Source organism: Molossus molossus, unplaced genomic scaffold, assembly GCF_014108415.1.
Source record: "Molossus molossus isolate mMolMol1 unplaced genomic scaffold, mMolMol1.p scaffold_m16_p_13, whole genome shotgun sequence".
In the NCBI taxonomy this organism is placed as follows: Eukaryota; Metazoa; Chordata; class Mammalia; order Chiroptera; family Molossidae; genus Molossus; species Molossus molossus.
In genome coordinates this window covers 19901460-19928764 of record NW_023425348.1, presented here as the reverse complement: position 1 = coordinate 19928764, position 27305 = coordinate 19901460, and the positions used below count along the sequence as shown (strand labels likewise).

At 37.8% G+C, this 27305-nt stretch overlaps 1 protein-coding gene across 1 annotated transcript; it reads left to right on the top strand.

Annotated features, from left to right (window-relative positions):
- The first annotated feature begins 1114 nt into the window (after positions 1 to 1114).
- LOC118628047 (baculoviral IAP repeat-containing protein 3-like) lies at positions 1115 to 18371 on the top strand. The gene is made up of 9 exons (XM_036258735.1): positions 1115 to 1246; positions 4813 to 7695; positions 7804 to 7903; positions 10045 to 10123; positions 10895 to 10943; positions 12802 to 13044; positions 16955 to 17209; positions 17469 to 17510; positions 17627 to 18371. The coding sequence occupies exons 2-9, from the start codon at positions 6843 to 6845 to the stop codon at positions 17818 to 17820; spliced, it is 1815 nt and encodes a 604-aa protein (XP_036114628.1). The 5' UTR covers positions 1115 to 1246; positions 4813 to 6842; the 3' UTR covers positions 17821 to 18371.
- Positions 18372 to 27305: the final 8934 nt, after the last annotated feature.

Here is a 27305-nt window from a genome sequence, read left to right as displayed (position 1 = left end):
GCTGGATCAATTTTATTCTAAAATATTTGTCTACATTTGTAATTATGACAATTTTTATGTTTTAATGTCAAGTTAAAAATGTGAAATGGAATACAGTTTTTCAAGATACCTTTGGTGGCTACATGATCAAAAATGTATAAAGACCACAAAATGTTCTCAGTCATCTTAAAGCTGAATTGAAATGGCTTATAATTTTTGAACTAAGCAGGCTCAGAGGGGGATTGAAATCTCTATGTGATAGATAAACTTTAATCTTTTTAATAAAATTTTGACTGAAACTCTAACTGGAGCTTATCCTAGCTGTACTAAATGAAGTGGGCATCCCTCTTGATGAATTACTAAATTATATTATGGGTTTTGCTTTTGGTTCCTAATTACCTTTGACCTACTACAAGACATAAAAATCTGTTACCCTGGCAGATGCCGTCCTTGGACGAGGTTGCTTAAATTTCCTTCTTCGACAAGGAATGTTGAGGAAAACATGGCAGTGCAGTGAGACCCAGACTGCAAGTTTTCATGAAAATAGCACTTTAACTTAGAGATCTCCTTGGTGAGACAAAAGGTGGAATTTTTTAATAGCCCACTCTACTCCAGTTATAAGAACAATCAACCAATAACATCAACAAAAAACAGTTTCAATGCAGGAAACTAGTTAGGTGATCTCAGTTTTTGAAACAGTAAAAATAAACTGAAAAGGAGAATTATATGATTTTTTTTGCATGCCGCTGCATTTCCATTCATGCTTTATTTCTCAATGAGAACAAAACGTTAACAACTATCATAAAGGTTTCACAAAGTTTCGTGGGTTTAAAAAAAAAAAAAAGACATGGGAGATGGACCTTTTCCAGTCAGACTGCCTGATGATCATCTTCCCTACATGGGTTATCAATATTTTCCCCGATCCATGAACAAAGAAGCAAAGGTGAATGTCCTGCAGATATGCTAAGGTTAAGAAATAGTCATGCTTTTAGGGCTGTGGAAATCCCCGAGTGAGTTAGGGGAAGTGCCTGTGGTTATTACCGCTGGAGTTCCCCTAAGTCCAAAGAGGAAAGCACCGACCGCTGCGAGGAGTGCAGAACACCGGGTGTTCCGTGTCGGGCGTGTGTAGGTGGGGGTGGGGAGGGCGAAGTGAAACATTAAAAGGCAGCGTGAGACTCTAACCCGCACGGAACAGCCGGGCGACAGGTGTCATCGAGAAGACTGGGCAGGCAGGTCTCGCTAGCCCACATCAGCCTCGCGGCAGCAGGTGGGTGAGGACAGCAGGGAGGCTGGGAGTGCGCGTCTGCCTCTTCCCCACCCCCACCCGGGAGGACACCCGTCAGTTCCTCGGCTTGGAGGCGCCGAGGGGGGCCAGCGGAGCGGCGGCGGACGAGGGGGCAGCGGGGTGGCACGGTCATAAAACACCTCTGCAGGACCCAGAGGTCGGCTCCGGGTCGGCTCTCGAGCGGATCAGGGACAAGCAAAAGAGTGGGTCCCCGCGAGCCTGGGTGTCTTTTCCCTTTGCTGCCAACCCGCCAGGAGGCGCGGGGCGTGGGGCTCCGGAGCTCGAGCGGTGCCCTTGGCCCTGCGCTGCCTTCAGCGACGCTCACTTGCAGCCGCCTTCCCTCCCTGTGCTCGGTTTCCGGTTTACTTTTGGGGCGAGCCAGTGGACTGGGGAAGCTTTGATATTTGGTTTAATTTGCTTGCCAGGAGGTATCACCAGGTCTTTGAGTATGCCTAATAAGCTTCAACACAGAGCCTAAAGCAGAGCTTTGCATTGTAAGGACTCGGGAAAATATTTAATGAATAAATGGAGGGATGTTCCTAAGTGGTGGCAGAAAGCCAATTTTTTCATAGTTTTCCTGGTGATCAGCAAGGAAATTCTGTATTGCTCTTAATTTTAGTAAAGACATGTCCCTGATGCCAAAGTAACAATATTAGTTTGCTATTATTTATTGCTAACATCAGGTGTTGCTAATACCTAGTATATGCTAGCACCCCATGGAAGTCTTTACAGGTGTTCTCACAATCTCAAGAAGCAGTTACCATAATTAGCTCTATTGACAATGAGAAAACTCAGGATTGACTTGCCTAAGGTTACAGACCCTGGTGGGGGGAGACTGAATAGTATTGGAAACCCAAGATGTTTGACTCCAAAGCCTGGATTGAACCATCACTGTGCAGACTTTGTGGTCATTAATATAAAATTGATGTCCTTAATACCATGCAAATAAGGGTAGTGTACTCATGGGGGCTCAGTCAAGCTTGCTAACATTCACTTCTTAAACAGAAATTCTTGCATTCGATGCCAGGCTGGGTGGATATTGCGGCTGGGAGGGCTGGTACAAAGTTGAAACATAGTCCTGATCTGAAAGAGCTCATAGCAAAGGGGGAGGCAGCAAAAAAAGGGCAAATATGTCCTCCAGTGTCAGAGACATGGATATGCTAAGTGCCCCAGAGAACAGAGAGACACCCAGAGCCCTGGGTTCAGGGAGGTTCCCCACTGGAAATGATAGAGTAAAAAGAGAAGAGGTTGGGCACTTGAGCCAAACTGAGAAGGAACCACAAGAAAGGAAAGACGAATTCCAGTAGAGTGGTATGAGAAATCCAAGGGAGTAGAGTATTTTGAAGAGGCAGTGGGCCCCGGTGTGGTGTCAGACAGAAAATTTTCATTGGTTTTGGCACAGAAGCTATTGGTTTTATTAATAATGAGATTATTTTTAAGTGTTGGCAGCTAAAGCTAATTGTAGAGAGAGATCTTAACCATAGACATGTGTTCAATTAACTTGGCTGTGGAAAGATGGTGAGACACAGGATAGTTTCTAGAGTGGAAAGTGGGGTTCAGAGGATTTTTGGTTTGTTTTTATTCGAAAGTTGGGACAGACTTAAGCATGCTTTTTATATGGAAGGAAAAGAGACGCGTGCTGCGAGGGAGGGAGAGAGAGAGGAGAGAAACAGATGAGGGGGATGAGGTTAACAGCAAGATTTCTGAGGTATCGGGAGAGAATGGGATATGTTTTTTTTTGGTACGTGTGCTATTGGAAACCAAACCCGGGACTCTCTGGTCTGCAGGCTGATGCTCCAACCGCTGAGCCAAACTGGCCAGGACAAGAGAGGACGGGATATGTAAAGAGACAAGTTTGTTATCTGAGGTAGCAAATAGATTGTGAGGGAAAAGGCATAGATTTGAACATGTCAATGGACTACTACTGCTCAGTGATGTCTCTTTTCTTTGAGAAATTGAAGATGTATAAGGGGTTTGCAATCTCAAGCACATAGGGACCAGGCAGGTGATATGAATAAACAAAACTGTGGGTGTCTCATTTAAACAAAAACGTACTTTAGTCTGGCCAGTGTGGCCCACTAGTTGAGTGTCGACTCATGCACCAAGAGGTCACCAGTTTGATTCCTGGTCAGGGCACATGCCCAGGTTGTGGGCCAAATCCCCAGTGGGGGGGCATGAGGAGGTGGGCAGTCGAAGTTCTCTCTCATTGATGTTTCTATCTCTCTCTCCCTTCCTCTTGCTCTGAAAATCAATAAAGAAATTAAAAAAACAAAAACAAAAGATACATTAGTTACATATATAACGTGTAGGAATGTTCTTCCTTTCCACAAAGAAATAGGGTACTCTCATTTTTCTTTTAACATGTGTTCCTCTTTGTCTACCTTTCATTTTTACTTTTGATAGAAACAGACATTAGAGTAGTTTCACTTTCCCATAATTCTACTATAAGAAATCAACAGCGCCAGCTCAGTGACAAAGAGCAACTGACAGTCTGAATATCAGGGAGTGCAAGTGTGGTGCCAAACTGGGGAGCATGTGCCCTCTCTAAAAGGTACAGTCATATAACCTGGCCGGTGTGGCTCAGTGGACTGAGCATCATCCTATGGACTGAGAGGTCCTGGTTTGATGTTTCTGTCTCACATCATTTCTATCTCTCTCTCCCTTTCTCTCTAAAAAACCAATTAAACATATTTTTGAAAGGTATAGTCACTGCTCAGATCTGGCTGGTTGTTGCCCTACAGGAATATAGACCCCCATGTGGTCAGATCTTCTAATTTTTCAAGAGAAGCTAGAGTCTAGAATGTTATGGCAAATCTCTCACTTTTAAAAAATGTTGGTAATTATTTAAAACCTTTAAAATTACTGTGGTCCTACCCCGGTTGATGTGGCTCAGTTGGTTGAGCGTTGTCCAGTGCACTGAAAGGTCACAGGTTTGATTCCAGGTAAGGGCACATGCCCAGGTTGTAGGTTTGCTCCCCAGTCAGGGTGTGTTCAGTAGGGAACCAATCAATGTTACTCTCTCACATCCATGTTTCTCTCTCTCTCCCTCCCTCTCAATCAATAAAAACAAAAAAATAAATAAAATACCATGGTCCAAAAATGTACTTATTTAGAAAACTGGTGAAATTCAAACAAGGCATACAGATTAATTAATAACATTGTATCAATTTTAATTTCCTGGTTCCTATAATTATAAGATGTTAACTTGGGGGAAGTTGAGTACATGGTATGTGGGAACTGTTATTTTTGTAAGGTTTCTCTAAGTATAAATTAATTTCAAAATAAAAAAAATAGTAAAATACTATAGATCAATTCTGTGCAAGCCAAACATAACACCTCTACTGGCTCCCAGTTTGAGCTCTCTGGATTATGTATGGGATTTCTTGGTCTCTGCTGTGCCTGGTACAGTACCTTGTACACAGTGGACAACCAATAAACACTTGTGCTCTATTTTGGAGGAAATGGTTTAAAAAAATATTGTGTTTCAAAAAAACATCATTGCTACTTCTATGAATTATTTGACTTTAAAATTGTCTTTTTTTAAACAGGTTTTACAAAGAAGGAGTGAACTATTCTACTTATAGATTTTTTCTATTTTTTCCTGTAAGTCAAAACAACTCAACATGGAGGCCTAAAACCCTTAAAGGGACTTAGTCTAATCTCTGGGAGGTAGTTTTGTGCATGAATAAACAAATTAAGTAGTTAACTAGAGTTTGTGGCATCCAAAGAAAGTTATAATTTTAAAAAATATGATCTAGTTATATGAGGTATAACTATAAAGTAATACTGAGTTTGATTTTGAATTTGACTGTGGAGAAGTGATTTTACTTAGGACACATTTTAAAGTACTCTTCAAAACTGGCTGGGTAATCTCCCACTGTTCTGCTGTGTGGAATAGAAAAAAGTGCCCGAGTTTGTTAAAGATTTAAAAATGAATGACAGTTATCTAGAACAAAGAGTTAATACTCTACCCTCTACTAAATTAGAGAAATATGCAAACGAGGCCTTTGACATGTTAAAAGATTTCTACAATGACAAAGAGATGTCAAGAACAAAACTTTTTGATACATACAATAAATTTAGAGAAAGTAGGAAAGATGAACTTGATGACTGGTGAAGAAATGATCTAACCATTGATAAAACTATTGGTATTTTAGTTTGTTCAAATAGGCTATTATCTCTGAGAATGATAAGAATGATGGCTAGATGGTTACATTTTAGTAAAGGAACAAACTTATTCAGAAATAAAATTTACACAGAGACAATAATACGCACCAAGAAGGTTTTTATAAGGATGTGTAAAAATTTTGACCAGTGAAAGGAAACTGAAATTAGATACAATAACTCACCTTTGAGAGGTTTCTTTTGTCACCTAGAAAATAAAGCATTAAAGTCTGCAGTAGAAAATTCTAGCATTAAAAAAAAAAAAGAAAAAGAAAATAAAAATCCCAACATCTGCAGGACGGAGAAAGTGTGCTTGCAAATCACTGCTAGAAAAACCATGGTGATTTTTTTTATTGGTCATTGCTGGTGTTATAGATGCAGAACCTATTCACTAATAGCTAGTCATAATCAAGATATTCTAAATTTTCAGAAGGTCGCTGCTGTTCAAAAGAAGTGGACTGTGACAAAGTAAATTCCCTGATATTTTATTTAAAATAGAATGTCTAATTTGCTAAGATCTAATGGTATCACGATTGCAAAGCAACCAGGTTCCTATTTATTTATGGGAATTATTATTTAATAAATTTTAAAACCAGGCCTTAGATATATCAGTTAATCCAGTTTCTACTTAAGCTCTATCTGGAAATTTTTTTTTGATTTCTGTGTTCTCCCTATTAAAATAATTGTAGGAAGAAAAACTACTTAATTTGAGTAAGATTTGCAATATATTATATTTCATTGAATCTAGGATGTCATCAATTGTAAGATATACCATTATTTTATGTACCTCTAAGAAATAAAAATGCTGCTAATTAAAATATAGCATTAATATATGCATCTTAGAATCAGGGAAATATGGTAATGCATTCTTTTTCTCTTATGCTTCCTCCCCACCCCCAGCTACCAAATTTCACAATTTAAATAAAGCTAAATAAACATAGCTTGAATATTTTTTTCTGTAGAGTACTTATTGAGCATAACTTTCCACCATCAGAGCAAGCTAGCTGTGTGAGTCAGACATTTTATCTTTCTGCTGGCTGAATGTCACTGAAGCATTCTAGTGGAGAAGTTGACCTACCTGTGGAAATGCCTGACACTAAATGGCATCTTGCTGACCTAAAACAGTCTACACTTTTATGAAGGGTTTTAATTTTCATCACAAGGTACTGTGTAACATCATGTTTTACCCTGTATGATTATACAAAGGTGCTGTTATGCATAATTGTCCCTTAAGACGTATTAGTATAAGATTTTAATCTCACTGTGCTAAAATCCTGAAGGCACAGGAGAAAGAACAAAAGATTTCTGTTCTAGGTGTTCAACCTAGTACTAAAACTAACAAAAATCAAAAGCCATGCACAAAACTACCTCCCTAGAGAAAGACTAGTCCCTTTTCCTCCCCATCCATTTCTTTATGAACATAGTAGAAAACAGCGAATTCTTATCCAATTTGATGAAAAGTGCCAACATGTTTGAAATGAAATATGACCTTTCTTGTGAACTATATCGGATATCTACATATTCAACTTTCCCCGCCGGTGTTCCTGTGTCAGAAAGGAGCCTTGCTCGTGCTGGTTTTTATTATACTGGTGTGAATGACAAGGTCAAGTGCTTCTGTTGTGGCCTGATGCTGGATAACTGGAAACAAGGAGACAATCCCATTGAAAAGCATAAAATGTTGTATCCTAGCTGTAGCTTTGTTCAGAAACTATATTCAGGTAACATTTCAGGAGCCAATTCTCAGCTTAATATGCCTTCTCCAGTAACAAATTCCACACATTCATTACTTCCAAGTTCGGAAAACAGTGATTATTTCAGTGGCTCTTATTCAAGCTTTCCCTCAAGTCCTGTAAACTCTGAACCAAATCAAGATATTTCTGCCTTGAGGAGAAGTCCCAACCATTGTATAATGAACACCGAAAACAACAGATTACTTACTTTCCAGATGTGGCCACTGACCTTTCTGTCGCCAAGAGATCTGGCAAAAGCAGGTTTTTACTACATAGGACCTGGAGACAGAGTGGCTTGCTTTGCCTGTGGTGGAAAACTGAGCAACTGGGAACCAAAGGACGATGCTATGTCAGAACACCTGAAACACTTCCCCAAATGCCCGTTTTTAGAAAGTCGACCTCAAGACACTTCAAGATACAGTGTTTCTAATCTAAGCATGCAGACTCAGGCAGCCCGTTTTAGAACATTCTGTAACTGGCCTTCTAGTGTTCCTGTTCATCCTAATCAACTTGCAAGTGCAGGTTTTTATTATATGGGTAAGAGACTTAATCTGATAATAATAATTTAAAAAATTCAACATGTTTTATACATTTTAGTGGGCAAATTATATGTATTCATAAGTTTTGGTCCAAAATTAATTTTAGGTCACAATGATGATGTCAAATGCTTTTGCTGTGATGGCGGACTAAGGTGCTGGGAATCTGGAGATGACCCGTGGGTGGAACATGCCAAATGGTTTCCAAGGTAATAATCTCTTTGCAAATGTGTGTGATTATCATGAGATGGGTTATATGTGTTTACCTTATAATCAGCTGATAGTTTATTCTTTGTTTCAAAAATAATTTGTGAATAAATTTAGGATGGATTATTTAGAACAGTAATTATTTAAAAGATTTTTATGGAAATTTAAGACAAAGAAGAAATAGGTTTAGGATTTTTTGTGTGTAATTAATATATGTATTAAAATAATGTATCTCATTTTAAAACCGGTCACATGTTATAGGCAAGTACAGAGACAACAATACCCAGAAATTACAGTCTTAAGATGACTACAGTTATCATTTTAGTGAACATTCCTCCAGAATCTCTTTATGCATATGTACAAATATAGATAAATATGTAGAATTTCACTATCTGAATTAGATATTGTATATACTGTTTTAAAGCTTTTTTTCAGTCAACATTATGTCTTGGACATATTTCCATTCATTCAACATTCAGTAATATTAATTGATCATTGTTCCAGGGGCTTAAAATACCCAGGGGTCAAAACTAAGATTTCTGGTTTGATATGCTGATTTTACAGCAGGAGAGGGTAGACAATATAAACTTAATAATTAAGTTATGTAGCATGTTGGAAGATAATAAGTACTATGGATAAAAAGAAAAAAGAGAGCAGGGTGAGGGAGATCAGAAGCACCAGGCAGGCCCTGGCCGGTTTAGCTCAGAGGTTAGTGCGCTGGCCTGCGATCTGGAGAGACCTGGGTTCGGTTCCCACTAAGGGCATGTACCTCGGTTGCAGTTTGTCCCACACCCTGCTTGGGTTGTGTGGGTGGCAGCCACTCGATGTGTCCCTTTCACGTAGATGTTTCTCTCTCTCTCTCTCTCCCTCCCACTCCATCTGAACAAAAACAATGGAAAAATGTCCTCGGGTGAGGCTAAAAAAATAAGAAGAACCAGGCAGGCTGCAATATTAAATAGGGTAATCAGGGTAAATATAGATCTATCTCATCTGTTTTGATTACTACACAGCATTTTGTTGTCATGTCTTATACTTTTGATTATTCCATACTTGTTTATACTCTCCTTTTTTTAAATTGAAATCAGGTGGTCTATAATTATATTTTTCATGGTCAAAACTTTTGGTATTTTTAATGTTGATTACTCAACTTGGTATCCTAACTTCTTTTTCATTACACACCTTTTAAAATATAATACTATATCTTCATTTATAGCAACTTTTACTCTCCAAATATCAGATTTCAAAAATTATGATGGTTGAAAAGAATACATTACATATGTGTTTTAGAAAGAGCTGCTAACTGTCCATTGTGGTAATTTTGTGACTATGTAAAAAGAATGGTAAATTTGTTTTGGTAGTGTCATGAATTCATTTTGTACTTAAATTTGACAATGGATGTATATTATCTAGGAAATGTCAAAACTTGTGAATATTTGACTTATTAGAAAATGTGTTCAGCTTCCTCATTTTTTCTCTCTTGTCCTCCTTTGTATATTTTTGTCTTTCAAACATACAAAACTTATTTATGAATAGTATTTATTAGAGAACTTTCTACCTGTCTCCTTGGCTCTGTTCTTAATGTTCAGAGTATTTTAGTTCATAGAATAGTTGAAGAGAGCAGCTAGAATCTCTGAATGGAGAGACAGCCTTACTCATCTACCATAGACTGAGAGCAAAGTGACCCCTATCCTTTTCAGCCTTGGCAGATTACGTTATAGTCTTCCTCTTGCTTGTATCATCTTGCCTTTGACTTCAGTATCTCCTAACACTTCCCATATGCTAAATGAATAGTCAAGTGGTTATAAGTATATTTATGTTAATTAAAAATATTTAGCAGTCTATAATGTCCAGATTAACTCCCCAGCCCTGGCCAGTTTGGCTTAGCGGTTAGAGCGTCGGCCTGCAGACCACAGAGTCCCAGGGTCAGTTACCACTAAGGGCATGTACATTGGTTGCAGTTTGTCCCCACCCTGGTTGGGGTCATGTGGGTGACAACCACTCGATGTGTCTCTCTTACATCGATGTTTCTCTCTCTCTTCCCCCCTCTCTCCCTCCCACTCTATCTGAAGATAAATGCAGAAATGTTCTCGGGTGAGGATAAAAATAAAATAACTCCCCAAACTTAATTTTGTTTACATTTTAGGTGTGAGTACTTGATACGAGTTAAAGGACAAGAGTTCGTCAGTCGAATTCAAGCCAGTTACCCTCATCTACTTGAACAAGTAGGGACTTTATTTTTTTTTTCTAATCATTGATTAACAACAGATAGATTATTTTCTAATAATTGCAAATAGTAGTATTTTACTGCAAAGGCAAGAGTTGATTTAAAAATATGTTTTCTTTTTTACAACATCCAGCATGATATTAGCACTATTTTTAGTATAAAAACAGATCCAGAATTAGAAACCTCCTGAATAATAATATTTAAGTTATATTTCTCTCTAAGCATTTTTCTAAGAAAGTTGCAATAAAATTATTTGAGGAAAAAATTGGATGAGATAGTTTACTATATTAATTTTTCTTAAAAAGATTAGAGAAAGATAATTGTATTGCTCTTTCTAATCTTCCTGGAAAAGCAAATGAGAATTTATATAGTAGTTTGAGGATCAAACACTTTCTAGCTATAGTAAATGGAATCAATGTAGGGTCCAACTTATCCCAAAGGGTGATCCAGGAAATGTAAGATCTTTGGGATGAAAGGGAAACAATAATTGTGTCACAGATCACTGAAAAGCTCTAGTCCTTGTCCTGCTTAATGAAAATAGAATTTATATGTTCATATACACACACACACAAAGAAACTCTATTAGTTTATGGCTTAGGAAATTACTGTTGAATGTAAATAAAATAGTGCTTTTGACAAATTATTTTACCAATAAGCAAGTCAATTTGCAACAAGTTCAATAAAATAGGTCTCTTGATTCACTTTTTTTTTTTTTGCAATGGACAGGATAAGATATATATTTTAATTTTTATGCCTTTTTTCCCTGTAGCTGTTATCTACTTCAGACAATCCAGAAGATGAAAATGCAGAGTCACCAAGTATGTATGATGATGATAATGGCCACATTTAAATAGAACCACTTGATACTGTTAGGAATGAAATTTGATAACGGTTAATGGACATTTGCAGTATGATTTATAATTTACAGTGCATTTTCAAATATATTAAGTTGGTATTTCTCAAACTTTAGGACATATCATAATTGCCTAAAGAACTTAAAAAATATTACAGATTTCTAGTCTCCACTTCAAACCTACTGAATTGAATCACAGTATTTAAAGGGTGTGGCTTGAGCATCTGTTGTTTAACAAACTACATATATCCAGCCTAACCCTTGTCAGACCAGTGTGGGAACAGATACACTATACACTATGTTAGACTGCTCACATATTCTTCCCATGAAATGGACAGGGTAGGAAATATTATTCATTTTTCAAGAAGGACCCTGAGGCTCAGAGAGGTTAAGTGATCTATCCCTCACCTTAAATCTAAAAGGTGATAGAGCCAATATCTGAACAAGGTCTTCTATTCTATTATCTAGTCAGTTCTCAATTCAATTCAATAAATATTTATTGTGTATCTACTATTCTGAGGCTAGACTAGAGAACAGGATAACATAACTCCTATTTTCTCATGAACTAATAGGCGAAGGGATACAGGCAAATACACAGATAGGAGAGAGGGATGTGGTGAGAAAGTTACGTGTGCTATGAGAATGCACGAGGGACAATTAACCCAGACTTAGAAGATCAGAAAAGGCTTCAGATTAGAGGAAGTCTTTGTCTTATCCCAGAATCAAAGGGAAGAGCAGGAGTTAACCAAGTGACAAAGGGAGGAAAAAAATATCCCAGGCACAAAGAACAGCACATGAAAGACTTCAGTGACAAAAGAGAACAGGCACATTTGAAGAACTGAACAAAATTCTGTACGGCCAGAAGTAGGATTTGCAAACAGATAAATGAATGAATCAGGTCAGCAGTAAGAATTGTCAGCACTGCAGGCAGAATCTGTGACTTCTGGGCTAGAGTGTAGAGTGCATATGAATAAATGGGGACAGGTCCATCAGTTTGTGACTTCTGGGCTAGAGTGTAGAGTGCAAATGAACAAGTGGTGAGAGATGAGGATGAAAAAGTGAACAGGATCCAGATAAGTTGTGAGTTCTTCAAATGTACAATTGAACATCATCCTAAGAACAGAATTGCTGATAGAATTTAAGGAGTGTGACACAATCAGATTTGTGTTTTAAAAAGTCACTGTGGTTGCAATGTTCAGAATGAACTAGAGAGCGATACTGAAAGAGGTCACTGTAGTAATAAAGGTGAGTGATGACAATGACCTCTTTTGAAAATATGTGAAACAGCCCTGGCTGGTTTTGCTCAGTGGTTAGAGGTCTTGGGTTTGATTCCCGGTCAAAGGCATATACCCGGGTTGCAGGTTCTATCCCTAGCCCCAGTTGGGGTTGTGTGGGAGGCAGCTAATCGATGTGTCTCTCTCACATAGGTATTTCTCTCTCTCTCCCTCCCTCCCTTCTACACTCTCTAAAACTCAGTGGAAAAAAACCCTGAAAATATGTGAAACATATTTGATTTAGAAAGCTCATTTGTTCATTCAGTATGGGAAAAAAGAACCTCTGTTTAGCTGGGGTGGTCCCCGACATTCCATTTTCTTCTCCTACTCAAAGTTATGCCAGATAATGCATATTTTGTATCTGAATACAGTATTCCATATTCTTATTCTATTGACTGAACATGTATATCATTATTTTAAACGTAACAAAGTTAATACAAAATAGTGCCTTTATATTGTTTGAGCTTTATGCTTTTGATATTGTAATAACTTTCAATTTAAAAAATATACAGATTATCCAATATGTCTTAAATTCTTTATTCCATATAGTTATTCATTATGGAACAGGAGAAAACCACTCAGAAGATGCAGTCATGATGAATATACCTGTGGTTAAAGCTGCTTTGGACATGGGCTTTTGTAGAAGACTGGTAAAACAGACAGTTCAGAGTAAAATTCTAACAACTGGCGAGAATTATAAAGTCGTCAGTGATCTTGTATTAGATTTACTTAATGCTGAAGATGAAATAAGGGAAGAGGAGAAAGAAAGAGCAACTGAGGAAGAAGAATCAGGTACATATATTGGTATAGTCTCTATTTCCATAAGAATTTGATGTCACTGTAAATAGGTTACTAAAAATATAGTCAATTCAATCAGATTTTTCTTATGATCAGTATTCTGAAAAATTTGTTCACATTAAAATATATTTGGATTGCTTAGTAAATTGAAATGTATATATTGAGTGAAAGCATTTTTTTCCTGCCTTTTCTTGATTTATATTTTTACTCTAGGTAGTTGATTGTGTATGTAATTATTCATGGCATATTTTTAACCCCAGGCTAGTTGCTCACTTCATTGCTTTAAATTTGGGTGGGATCAGGGACAAATTATTAATATTTTTTAAATCCTCTCCCAAGGATATTTTCTCAAATATCTTCAGATAAGAGTTGCGGGAGGGGGTGGAGAGAGAGAGAAACATTGATATGAGAGGGACACATCAATTGGTTGCCTCCCACGTGACCACCACCAGGGCCGGGGACGAACCACAACCAAGGTACATGCCCTTGGCTGGAATCGAACTGGCGACTCTGATTCGTGGCCGATGCTCTAACCGCTAAGCCAAACTGGCCAGGGCGACAATATTAACATAACAGTATGTCTTAGCCTGTGACTATATATTAATGTTCAAATTATGATCAAGTCTTCTACCTGACCACACAAGAGCTGAGTTTCCCTTCCTATTGTCCCTCTAGTATTTAGGAGAGACCAAGCATACTGTTTCACATTCTCTCAAGGCAACTGACCCATGTCCCTCCATACTAGCTTTGCTACTCTACTGCCTTTACTATATTGCCTTTCATAAAAACTCTCTTCCTCAGAGCATGTCCAGTCTCATCTGGTTGCTCTGATTTCTCTCATCACTGTGGCCTAGACAAAGAGAAATTATTTTGCCAATGTTTCCCAATCATGGCCCAGATTCTGAGAGTTCTTTCAACACAGCTAAAAACAGATTGCAACTTTTAACAAGTTCAGAAGGGCACTACAGCACAAATGGCAACTGACAACTATAACTCGATGTGGCCTCTCTCGGTGCCTCTAAGCCCATCCTCTAGAATCTCTCTTCCTAGCTTCTAGTTCATCTCTGCATAGCTCTGGCCAGTTTATACAAATGACCAGGAAAGTCCTAAGCATGTTTTTCCTTATCAAAACTCAGGTCCTCAAATATCCACTAAACCCAGAAGGCGAAAAGAGATTGCCCCTTATCCTTGTCCAAGGCCATTTGGGATCTATTTCTTTCCAAGATGATTGGCAGTGAGACTGTCCACTCCATTCCTGAATAAACGTATACCTATCTTCTGGCCAACCCAGGCAAACCTATCAGACTATAGTAATATAGCATTATTTATTTATCAAAGTCTGAATTATTCAGTACTACACACTACCAATTCAGCAGCAAAACAGTCCCAAGTTCATCTTTGCCCACCCTACTCAAGTTCTCTTTTTCACCATGAAGTGAAGATCAGGCTACATACAAGTCCTTCCTGTAGTCTTCTCAGTTTTGGCTATTCATCAGTGAACAATTGCTGAGAGAAGGGAACACCCATCTCCACAATTGTTTATAGACCCCATGAAGTCTAAAGCTATCCAGCTATAAAATATTTATATTTCCTCCAAAGAAAATAAACAAAGTAAAAAGATATAACCCCAAGTGAACAATACATAATAATTTGCATTGTCAAAAAATTCCCGTCAGCTTAACATTATACCCATACTACCTAGTGCAGTGTCTGCACTCAAAAAATGTTTTTATTTTATTTTATTATCCTCACCCGAGGATATTTTTCCATTTTTTTGTTCAGATAGAGTGGGGGGGGGAGGGAGAGGGGGAGAGAGAGAGAGAGAGAGAGAGAGAGAGAGAGAGAGAGAGAGAGAAACATCGACGTGAAATGGACACATCGAGTGGCTGTCACCCGTACGACCAACCAGGGCCGGGGACAAACTGCAACTGAGATACGTGCCCTTAACGGGAACCAAACCCGGGTCTCTCTGGACCGCAGGCCAATGCTCTAACTGCTGAGCCAAACTGGCCACGCCTCAAGAAATGTTTTTAATGAGTGAATGAAAAAACTTCCATTTAGGTTACTGATTATTTTCAAGTTTCCCAAGAACAGTGGGTAATTTCTTGACAGGTGTGTAAATAAAGAGGAAATTAAGGACTTTTTTTTCCAGAATAAAATAATATACCTCAAAGGTATTTTCACCTCTTATAAGCCAGAATATAGTCTATGACTTTGAAATGAAACTTTCTCCATAGCCACTAGCAATACAGTTTTAGAAATCTTAAAAATTTCAGAGAATTTATTAGATTAAGTAAAATGTAATTAGAAAATAATTCTTAGATTGAAAAACTAATATACTTTAACATCAAGTGTAGATATTTTAATTTTCTAATATATCATTATTTCTTTAACATAGATAATTTAACAGAATAAATTAAGTTCAAATTCTTTTCCCCCTCTATTACTTATTTGTTCCCATTGCTCTTTAAATTACTAAGGCTTAGTTGTTCACTTGTTCAAAATATATTTATGGAGCATTAACCTTGAGCCAGACACTGTTCTAGGTCCTGGTATTTTTCTCATTTATTCTCAGAGCTTTAATTATTTTGAAAATGTGTATCTCTAACCTTGACTTTTTGACTAAGCCCTATTTTTTTTTTTCTTTTCTTTCTTTTTTTTATTATCCTCACCTGAGGACATTTTTCCATTTTTTGTTCAGATAGAGAGGGAGGGAGAGAAAGGAAGAGAGAGAGAAACATCGATGTAAAAGGGACACATCGAGTGGCTGCCACCCACACAACCCAACCAGGGCCGGGGACAAACTGCAACCAAGTTACGTGCCCCTAGCGGGAACCAAACCCGGGTCTCTCTGGACCGCAGGCCGACGCTCTAACCGCTGAGCCAAACTAGCCAGGGCTAAGCCCTATATTTTATATTAAATGATTCTGTTTTTGTGTCCTATTCTAGACAAAGCCAGTGCTTCTACAACCTAACAATTATCTCTTTCAAATAATTCTTTAGACAACCCAACTCTGTCATTAGTTATTTGATAGAAATAGCTTTATGGATCATGGTAAAACTGTATAATTAATTAATAAGCTTAGAGTCATAAGTCATTTTCCAAAGTGATAATAAAATTTCAGAGCTTCAAAATAGGAAACATTTTACCAATGGATACAAAATCTAGATCTCGAAGGAGAGTACAATGATCATTAAGTGACAGGAAGAAATATGTCATTGACAAATAGGGTATAGTTTTCAAAATGCTCTTAGTGTCTTTCCCCATTTACTACAAAATATTTAGGTAATGGCAGTATCATGCCTAATTGGGCAAAATAATTAAAATTTTATCTTAAAATGGAATTTTAAGGATAAATGATACTTTAACCGCTGAGCCAAACCAGCCACGGCAGGATAAATGATACTTTAAGAAAAACTATTCAAATTTTCTTATTTTATTTTTTTCCTACTTTGACTAGATTGAATTGAAATTTCAATTTTATTAGGTTCTAAATTTTATTTGGTTAAAGCCTTAGGAGTGTTGCCAAATGGTTGAGAGCAAAGATTATGATGCCAAACTGCGTTGGTTTGACTTTTACTAGTTGTGTGTCCTCTAGTAATTTACTTGCCACACTACGCCTCTGTTTTCTCATCTGTTATATTAAGATACTAGTATCTACCTCAAAGGGCTGTTGTGAAAATGAAATGAGAAAATACACGTACAGTGCTTACCACAGTGCTCTGTGTTAGTCCTTATTAGCCTTATTAGGCACAGAAGATCAGGTACCCCCAAACCTAGCAATCAACTTCAATGCCTGATTACGAATTATGCTTGTTTTCCATTCAGTTATATGTGTAGGTGTGGGAGAAAGTTTATGAACAGAGACTAAACATGTTTGTGTTTGCTTTCTTTTTCATAAAGATGATCTATTATATATCCGGAAGAATAGAATGGCACTTTCTCAACATCTGACTTGTATGCTTCCAATCCTGGATAGTCTTCTAATTGCCAGAGTGATTAATGAACAAGAACATGATGTTATTAAACAGAAAACGCAGACATCTTTGCAAGCAAGAGAGCTGATTGATACTATTATAGTGAAAGGAAATTTTGCAGCCACCATATTCAGAAACTCTTTACAAGAAACTGACCCCATGTTATACAAGCGTTTATTTGGTGAGTGCTGGAAAATTACTTTTGAGAACTTTCTAGGTCAATTGAAAATGTGCTCTTACTAATGTGATTATTGAAAAATCCAATCTAATTTGTAAACTATTAATTGCACAGAAGACTAAATAAAGACTTTTTTTGCCCTGACATGACATTTATTTATAGTATTTGGCCAGAATCTAAATTGTTAGCTTAAAAAATATATATTCTGTGCTAAATATTAACCTTATTTGCCCTAGTAATGCCTTTTCTTTTTCCCCTTTAGTGCAACAGGACATAAAGTACATTCCCACAGAAAATGTCTCAGGTAAAATAATATTAATGATTTAAACCAGTAGAAAACATTATTTTTATTTTTTGGGCTTTTCATTGGGGGTAGAAGCAGCAAATTGTCTTTTATTAAAAATGTGTTTCTCTTCTTAGATTTACCAATGGAAGAACAATTGAGGAGACTACAAGAAGAAAGAACATGTAAAGTGTGTATGGACAAAGAAGTGTCCATAGTGTTTATTCCTTGTGGTCATCTAGTAGTATGCAAAGACTGTGCCCCTTCTCTAAGAAAATGTCCTATTTGTAGAGGTACAATCAAGGGTACAGTTCGTACATTTCTTTCATGAAGATGATCCAAAACTTTAGAATTATGGATTAGATGTACTATAGTTTTAACTTTTATACTGATTTGGTTTCCTTAATTTTAAAATTTATTTACAACTCAAGAAAATTTTGTTTTATACAAATATATATTTATATAAATATATAGCTAACACATATAAACATATTTCAGATACAAGAGATAGGCTTTATTTTGTTCTTAAGGACAAAAATAGGGATAGCACTACAAGTACAATACTAAATCAAAATTTCAGCACTACTAAAATTGTAACTGAAGTAAAATTTAGTATTTTTAAATTAACCCTTCAGAATTTTAAGTATTTTGGAATTATATCAAGAACCATGGACACAGATCCTCTGCCTCATCTGATCAGTATCCTGTACACAGAAGGTTTTGATATTTGTTAAATGACTTTTTATGGAAGTGATGTTTTGGTAAAGAATTCTGTGAGGAACCTTTTAATAAAGCAATCAGAATTACTATTGTTCTTAATATTTTTCATTTCTGTGATATCAGATAATTTAGTCACTCCTAGGCTCCTTCTTTAACCAACTTAAAACCTCTTCAATATTGAACTGCAGTTTACATCCTTCCAAAAGTCCCTAGTTTTTTTCTCATCACTTTGGTATTAATTCTGGGACTTAGAAAGTACACTGGGTAGTGGCCCTTGGAACCAACAGCTCTTTCTGGAAAAATAAATTTGTTCTGTACTGTCAGTGCAGCAAAATTTCCTCCTATGCATTACTTTTTGGTACCACATTCAAAGGATAATTCTCTATCCTTTGTTTCCTATAGAGTTATTAGGGCTTTAAAACCACAAGTAACACTATAATGGGGAATACATTGCGGGACAAGCAAAGGCCAGTTATCTAAACCAGTTCTAGATGTTTGCTAGGGTCCTGCAGAGAAAGTTTAGGAACTAAGCAAGGGGGTGAGACTCTATCTCCTCATTCTGACACTGGGAGACTATTTCTTTGGGATGTCACTGGTTTTGCTTCTTAGTTAAAAGGCTCAGTTAGTTAGCCATATGCTAACCACATGGTCCTCCTGGGACACTAGGCTGAAAGGTAATATTGCTTAGGTGATCTGTAACTCAGTTATAGGATAAATATCTAGACAGTACATGCCCTTTTTGCAACATCTATTTTTTTAAAATCTGGTTCTTATTGCATATTACACATAATATTTGAACTTTTCTATCTCCAGTATAGAACTCTTGTTCATTTCCCATTTTAGTAATCTATAGCTAACATAACCAAGTTATTTATTCAAATATTTTTCTATTTCCATAAGTATTAGTTAAATTGAAATTGTGTTTTGGAAAAAAGAAATCACTGTAGGTAATACTGGTAGCTCCATTTGTTATGTCAGGCACTGTTTTTAGCTGCTTGATGTGCAGTAATTCATTTCTCCCCAACTTCACTCCCCATCTCACCTGGCTTTCAGTTCCCAGAATTGGGTAATTTAAACCTCAATATTCAATATATAATAAGTTATAATTCAGAATTTTGCAGCAGGCTTAATTTCATACTTAGGTCAAACTCATTATAACTTCCACCCACTTTTTTTATTCAGTTATTCATGTTACTTGATAATATTAGCTAAATTCCTTTTGGCCACAGGCAATGTCATTCAACTTTGTTTACCTCCTTTTGACATCTTTCACATCATAGCAGACAATGTGGATGTTTACTAAGCAAATTCTAGGCATAATTATCATATGTGATTTCAAAGCAACTCACTCTTCTAGAAACAACACAAATATAGTAGCTTGAAACAGTATTGGTGGATTAGTATTGCTCATTCTTTTTAAAACTGTGCCCATCCCCACCCTTCTAGTCAAGAAGAGTTAGGCAAGGTCTAATTTCCAGACTTTGCACTGTGCAAATAGGTATTTTTTCAAATTGCACAATATACTTGCTCCTTATCAGATTCTGACATGGACCTGCATAGTATTCAAGCTCATTTTCTGCCACTTTCCCCTGGCTATTTCCTAGCTACCTTGGCATCTTCGGTTTCTAAACATGACAAGCCCTTTCACTTCAGGGTCTTTGGAATGTTCTTTCAGTCACTCTTCCCCTGGCTAAGTCCTATTCATTCTTCAGGTCTCACTTAGTCTAGATGTTACTTCCTCAGAGAAGCTTTCTTTGATTTTCCCCACCTAATTTATATCCCTTAGACTGTCTTTCAAATGGCCTTTTGTTCTTCATAACACTTATCACAATGTATGTTTATACACTTGTTTAATGTCATATTCTAATCATCAAAATTTCCATGAGAAAGGTAAGTGTTTTGTTCAATATGTCTAGCCCATAGCACAGAGCCTGGCATAGAATAGGCCCCTATTGAATAAATAAATGAATAAATGACTTTCTGTGAGTGGGGGTAGAATGTGAGAGAGATAATGCTTTCCTTAATTACCACTGTTGGTAAATTATTAAGGTATAATCATTGCTAGAGAATCATGGGCCAAACTTAGATATCAAAAGGAATTTTTAGAGAAGAAAGATCAACTCAGTTAAAAAAAGACTTCTATAGGTGATGGAACTTGGAACTGTTTTCTGAATAATGAAGCAAGGTATTTCAATTTAGAAAAAATCAATTTAAAAAGAAAAATATGGGCATTAGAATCTTTAAAAAATTTTTAAATGTTTTATTGATCTTTTTAGAGAGAGAGGAGGGGAGAGATAGAAACATCGATGTGAGAAAGAAACATCTATCAGCTGCCTCCTGCATGCCCCCACTGGGGATCGAGCCTGCAACCTGAGCATGTGCCCTGACCAGGAACCGAACCTATGACCTCTTGGTGCATGTGTCGATGCCCAATCACTGAGCCACATCAGCTGGGCTACCCTAACTTTTAAGTCATTGATTTTTGAAATTACAGCTGCTGAGATTCTAATTTATATTAAATAACTACACTTCACTAATTAAGCTTTTAAATATTTTTGAAATTCAAAAAATTTGACTTTTGATACAGAATTTTTTTTTATCCTTACCCAAGGATATTTTTGCACTTATCTTCAGATAGAGTGGGAGGGAGAGATGGAGGAAGAGAGAGAGAGAAACATCGATGTGAGAGAGACAAAACATCAACTGGTTGCCACCCATACAACCCCAACTGGGGCTGGGGACAAACTGCAACCGACATATGAGATACGTGCCCTTAGCGGAAAGTGAACCTGGGACTCTCTGGTCCACAGGCTGATGCTCTAACTGCTGAGCCAAACTGGCCAGGGCCTGATACAGACTTTTAAAGCTGTCATGAACATTCAGATTTCCCACTACATAGCTCTAGAAATCTTTTCTGCACTTATCTTGCTCATGTCCTCATATGTAAAAGAAATTAAACCAAGTGAGCTTTTAGATTATTTCTAGTTCCAAAACCCCAATGAAAGGTTTTATGAAAAAATAAAATAAAATCCAAAGTCTTAAGACAAATATATGAAGTGATATTTTTTTCAGCAGATGGAAAGGTAATGCTGGTAAGTAACTAAAGGTTGGGAAAAGAAGTTGTTCCAAGTTTTTTTTTTTTTTTTAAATTGATTTTAGAGATGCAGGGAGAGGGAGAGAGAGAGAGAAACATTGATGAGAGAGAACACTGATTGGCCACCTCCTGCATGCCTCCCACTGGAGATTTGGCCCACAACCTGGGCATGTGCCCTGACTAGGAATTGAACCTGCGACCTCTTGGTGCATGGGTCGATGCTCAACCACCTGTTGACAAGCCATACTGGTCGGGCTGTTCCAAGTTTTTTTTGTTTTTTTTTTTTGTACAGATAGAGTAGGAGGGAGAGAGAGGAAGGAGAGAGAGAGAGAAACATCGACGTGAAGGGACACATCGAGTGGCTGCCACCCGCACGACCAACCAGGGCCGGGGACAAACTGCAACCGAAGTACATGCCCTTAGCGGGAACCGAACCCGGGTCTCTCCGGACCGCAGGCCGACGCTCTAACCGCTGAGCCAAACTGGCCAGGGCTGTTCCAAGTTTTTAATACACTGTTTAATTTTCTTAATGAGATACTTCAAAAATTCAGGAAAATATACATTTCATCTGTGCACTGAGGGGTACCACAATATGCCATCTCAAAATGTACCTCTTTGGCATATGGATTATTTTGAGCTAAAGGCCATTGAGAACCAGCATGAAAAACTCTTAAAACAGGGAGGCACAAATTTTCCTTTTGTAAAGAAATTTTACATTTATAATGTACTTTTTCTGGTCACTTTCCAAAGGCCCCAAACCTCTTTCCCTTTGCTGATATTTAAACCCATGTTCTAACCACCTCTTTGGGTTACCCCTCACTGAGAGTTCTCATCTGTACATGTGTGATGGATCTGTTAATAAAATTGGTTCTTTTTCTCTTGCTAATCTAGCTTTGGCCAGTTTAATTTTCAGCACCCCAACTGGAGAACCTAAGCTGGGCAGAGTGTAAGGACAGAAAACAGGCCCCTCTTTCTTTGTTGTGGCTTTCCCATAATTAATAAGAAGCACCTGGTAATTAAACTCAACATCGTTGGCTCCTCTGATTCAAATAGATCCTCTGTTCAAATAGAACCTCTGTTCAAATAGAACAGAAGGAAGAGATAAGGCTGCACTCTTCCTCACACCCCTTCCTCTGTGCCAGTTTTACAGCATTGGGTTGAGTTGCACTAAGGAATCTCCAATTAGAAGGAAGTTGAATTGGGCTTCCTCCACTTCCCTCCCTTCTCCCCTCCACACAGGCCTCTCCCTTTTGAACTTTTTATAACTTGTTCTAAGCTTATTTTACAGACATGGGAAAAATGCTGATAAGACACGTCCTCAGTGAATCTGCTTGACTGTTTCCTGGTAAGCAAACAAACTGTAACTTTTCAAGACAAACTTCCAGCATCTGGCTAACTCAACACAACTTCTACCCTTTTTTATCCTTTTCACTACAGCTGCCACTTACTCCCTAAAACCCCAATAAAAGAGCAACCCACTCTATCTTTGGTGCATTGTATTGTCTATCAATACACAGTCATTTCCTCCCTTGGAAAGTAAAATAAATTTCCCTGCTACACTTCTTTTTCTTTGTGAATTCTTTCACAGCCCTCATCCCTGGCCAAACCCTAACACAGAGGGAGAGATTTTTCCTTCGCTACAGTATACACTGATGTAGGGGAGGAAAAAAATAATTTCTCCCATACTCTTCTGAGTTCTTGGCTGAGACCCCGGTAATAAAGACAGATTAACAAGACAAAAAAATGTAAATTTCACATGTACATCTCATGTGTACATGGGAGATACCCAGGGGAAAATGAGTAACTTCCTTAGATGAAGGAAGCCTGAGGCTTAAATGCATTCCTTAGCTAAAGACACACACACACACAAAGGGTGTGGGGAGGTTGCCAGGAAAAGCGTGGCATGGTAAACAAGTGTAAACAGGTTAGTGAGAATGTCCTCACCATTGTTATCTGACCAAATTAAACACCAGCTTTGATGTATAAGTGCTTGATGTCTCTACTTAGTAATTTTACATCCACTGACCTCCTCATTCTACTGGTTGGCTATAAATCCTCAGCTGTCTGCTATATTCAAGTTGAGTCTGATCTCCCCTATTGCTATGCTTAGACCAATACTCCTGAATAGTCTTTCTTACCTGTTCTATTCTTATTGACAACCTAATGTCAGAGTAATTGCTTTTTTTTAATACCCCATAATCAATCCTAACATTCCTTTATACTTTTTTAAAATAAGTAAAACATTACATATGCAACTGATGCATATGAAAAGATTAGACGTTATTCATAATGGAGCAAAGAAATTCAAACTATATTGAAACAGGGGCTTCTGGTCAAGATGGTGGCATAGGTTAAACGTGATAATCACATCCTCCCACAACCACATCAAAATTACAACCAAACTACAGAACAACCGTAATTCAGAATTGCCTGAAACCTAGCTGAACAGAAGTCCTAGAATTAAGGATATAAAGCAGCAGACACATGAGACTGGTAGGAGGGGCAGAGATGCAAAATGGGCTGGACCCACACCCATGTGTGGTAGATTAAAATCAGAAGGGATATCTTGGTTTTGAAGGTCCCCCCTGAGGAGCCAGGGGTCCAACCACACACCAGGCCACCCAGTCCAGGGTTCCAGTGACAGAGAAGTCCCTATAACTTCTGGCTATGAAAACCAGTGGGGATTGTGGCTGAGTGAGACAAAAGGCTGTTGGAGTCTCAGGTGTTCCTCTTCAAGGACCCACACACATGGACTTACTCAGACTTACTGGTCATGAGCTCCAGCACTGGGGCAACAGCTTGAAAGGCACCGGGGACATACAGGGAAGAAATGAATTGTCTCGCATCAGGGTGATAGCTAGAGGGGCACCTTTCTCCCTGAAAGAATTGCTGGCGGAGGTCATTTTCCTTTTCTGAGCCCTCCCCACACAAAGTCAGCAGGCAGTCTACGGCCATAACACCCTGAACGCGCCCGATCTCGTCTGACAAAGTCAGCAGGCAGGCACCCTAGATGAGTCTCCATTAACCTGGCTATCACTGTTCCACCCACCTTGGTGATTACCTTAGATCCCGCCCCACCCAACTTGCAGAGCCACACAAGCTGTTTCCTGTGGCTTTCCCATACAAATGGCCTGTCTTGGCTCATGCTTCAGACTTTCCTAATATCTCTCAAACAAGCAGCATCTGACCTCAGCATGCCCCTTACCCCTACTAAGTGGCCTCAGGCCTGGCACTAACAGTATGGGCCTGGGGGTCCATTCCTCCCATGGGCATACCAACAGCAATCAAGGTTCAACTACAACAGGAGGGTATACATAGCCTACATTGTGGAGAGAGGAGAGGACTGGTGCATCTAGAGTGCCTAGCTCAGGTGAACAGGGAGGCTGTGCCACTGGACCCTATAGGACACCTACTACATAGCCTACCATGCCTGGGAGATGTAGCAGTTCTACCTAATACATAGAAATAAACACAGGGAAGCAGACAAAATGAGGAGACAAAAAAACATGTCCCAAATGAAAGAACAGAACAAAACTCCAGAAAAAAAAGCTGCACAAAATGGAGACAAGCAATCTACCAGATACAGAGTTCAAAACACTAGTTATAAGGATGCTCAATGAACTTGGGGTAAGAGTAGATGAACTTAGTGAGAACTTCAACAAAGGGATAGGAAACATAAAAACAGAGGAAGAAAACATAAAGAACCAGTCAGAAATGAAGAATTCATTAACCAAAATAAAGAATACATTACAGTGGAGTAGATGAAGCAGATCAAATCAGAGATTTGGAAGATAAGGAAGCATAAAACTCCCAAATTAGAACAGCAAAGAGAACAAAGAATCTGAAAAAATGATTATAGTATAAGGAGACTTTGGGACAACTTCAAATGTACTAACATTCATGTAATGGGGGTGCCAGAGGAGAAGAGAAAGAACAAGGCATTGAAAATCTATATATAAAAAAAAAATGATGGAGAAGGGGGGTGGGAGTGGGAAGGAGGGAGTAAATGGGAAAAAGAACATCTGTAATACATTTAACAATAAAGATAGGTTTAAAAAATAATAATAATGCCCTGGCCGGTTCAGCTCAGCGGTTAGAGCTTTGACCTGCGGTCCGGAGAGACCCGAGTTCGGTTTCTGCTAGGGGCACGTACCTCGGTTGCAGTTTGTCGCCAGCCCTGGTTGGGTCGTGCAGGTGGCAACCACTCAATATGTTCCCGTCACATTGATGTTTCTCTCTCTCTCTCTTCCTTGCTCTCCCTCCCACTCTATCTGAACAAAAAATGGGAAAAAATGTCCTTGGGTGAGGATAAAAAAACAAAAACAAAAAGAAAAAAAAATAATAATGAATGAAAATTTCCCTAACCTGGTAAAGAAAACAGACATTTAGGAGCTCCCATAAGACTGTCAGATGATTTCTCAACAGAAACATTTCAGGCCAGAAGGGATTGGCATAAAATATTCAAAGTGATGAAAAGCAAAGACCTATAGTCAAGATGACTCTACCTAGCAAAGCTATCATTTAGAATTGAAGGACAGATAAAGAGCTTCCCAGACAAGAAGAAGCTAAAGGAGTTCATCACCACCAAACTAGTATTACAAGAAATGTTAAAGTGTCTTCTTAAGAAGAAAAATAAAAAATATGAATAATAAAATGGCAATAAATACATATCAACAATTGAATCTAAAAACAACAAAACCCCAAAATAAATGAACAAGCAAAACAGAAACATACAGATACAGAGAACATTTTGATGGTTGTCAGATGGGAAGGGGGTTGGAGGAATGGGTGAAAAAGGTGAAGGGATTAAGAAGTACAAATTGGTAGTAATTACAGAATAGTCATGGGTATGTAAAGTTCAGCATAGGGAGTATAGTCAATAATATAATAACTATACATGGTGTCAGATGGGTACGAGATTTATCAGGATAACCTCTTAGTAAGTTATATAATGTCTAATCACTGAAACTAATATAATAATGTATTTCAAATGTAACTGAAAAAAATTATTAAAGTAAAAAAATATATATGTATATATATTTTCTGAATAATTACTATATTACCTAGTTCTTTTCTATAGAAGGGAGAAAGGAAAAAGAGAAGTAAAGGGAAAAGAAAACCCTACTACTACTTCCACCTACATAATTTCTCACTGTCTTAAAACAAGGATTGTTGCCCGGCTGATGTTGCTCAGTGGTTGAGCGTTGACCCATGCACCAAGAGGTCACTGGTTCGATTCCTGGTCAGGGCATATACCCAGGTTGTGGGCCTGATCCCCAATGGGAGGTGGCCAATCAATGTTCTTTCTCACCAATGTTTCTCTCTCTCTCCCCCTTCTCTCTCTAAAAATCAATAAAGAAATATTTTTAAAAAAACAAAGATTGTTAAATATGGTAAGGGCATTTCCTCCCACCCCCTTTCTAAATCTTTACGTGCAAGTGTTTTTTCTTTGTTCATGCTAAAGGTAAGGACATGCATTTAGAATCAATTTCTACCCATTGATAGCCTAAAGGCAGAGCATTATGCATTTTGTGGACAGATAATGTATATGTACATCTGTTTCACATATGTATACAGACCTAATGAAAGACGTTATGAGGGCATTATTCTGACAGTTTCTAAGCTGACAAAAACTGTGTTTTATTTTCTCCAAATAAAAACTACCTTTTATTTTTCCTTGAGTATATGTTAAAAAAAAATCTATATTGAAATCCTATTTATCTAACAGACTAATAAAAAAAAAATCCAAAAGTTTGATAACATACTCTCCTGATGAAGCTGTGCTGCAAACTGTAATTTACACACATTGCTGGCTGGTTTGCAAAATGCTAACACTCCCAATATATGACCAAAGCTAGCAAAATTACAAAATTACTTATGAATTTATCATTAGACCTAAGAATCCAACTTCTGGGAATATATCCTAAAATAAGATTTATGCCCATGACTATTCATTACAGCACTATTTGTAATAGCAAAGATTGCAAACTACTCAGGAATGT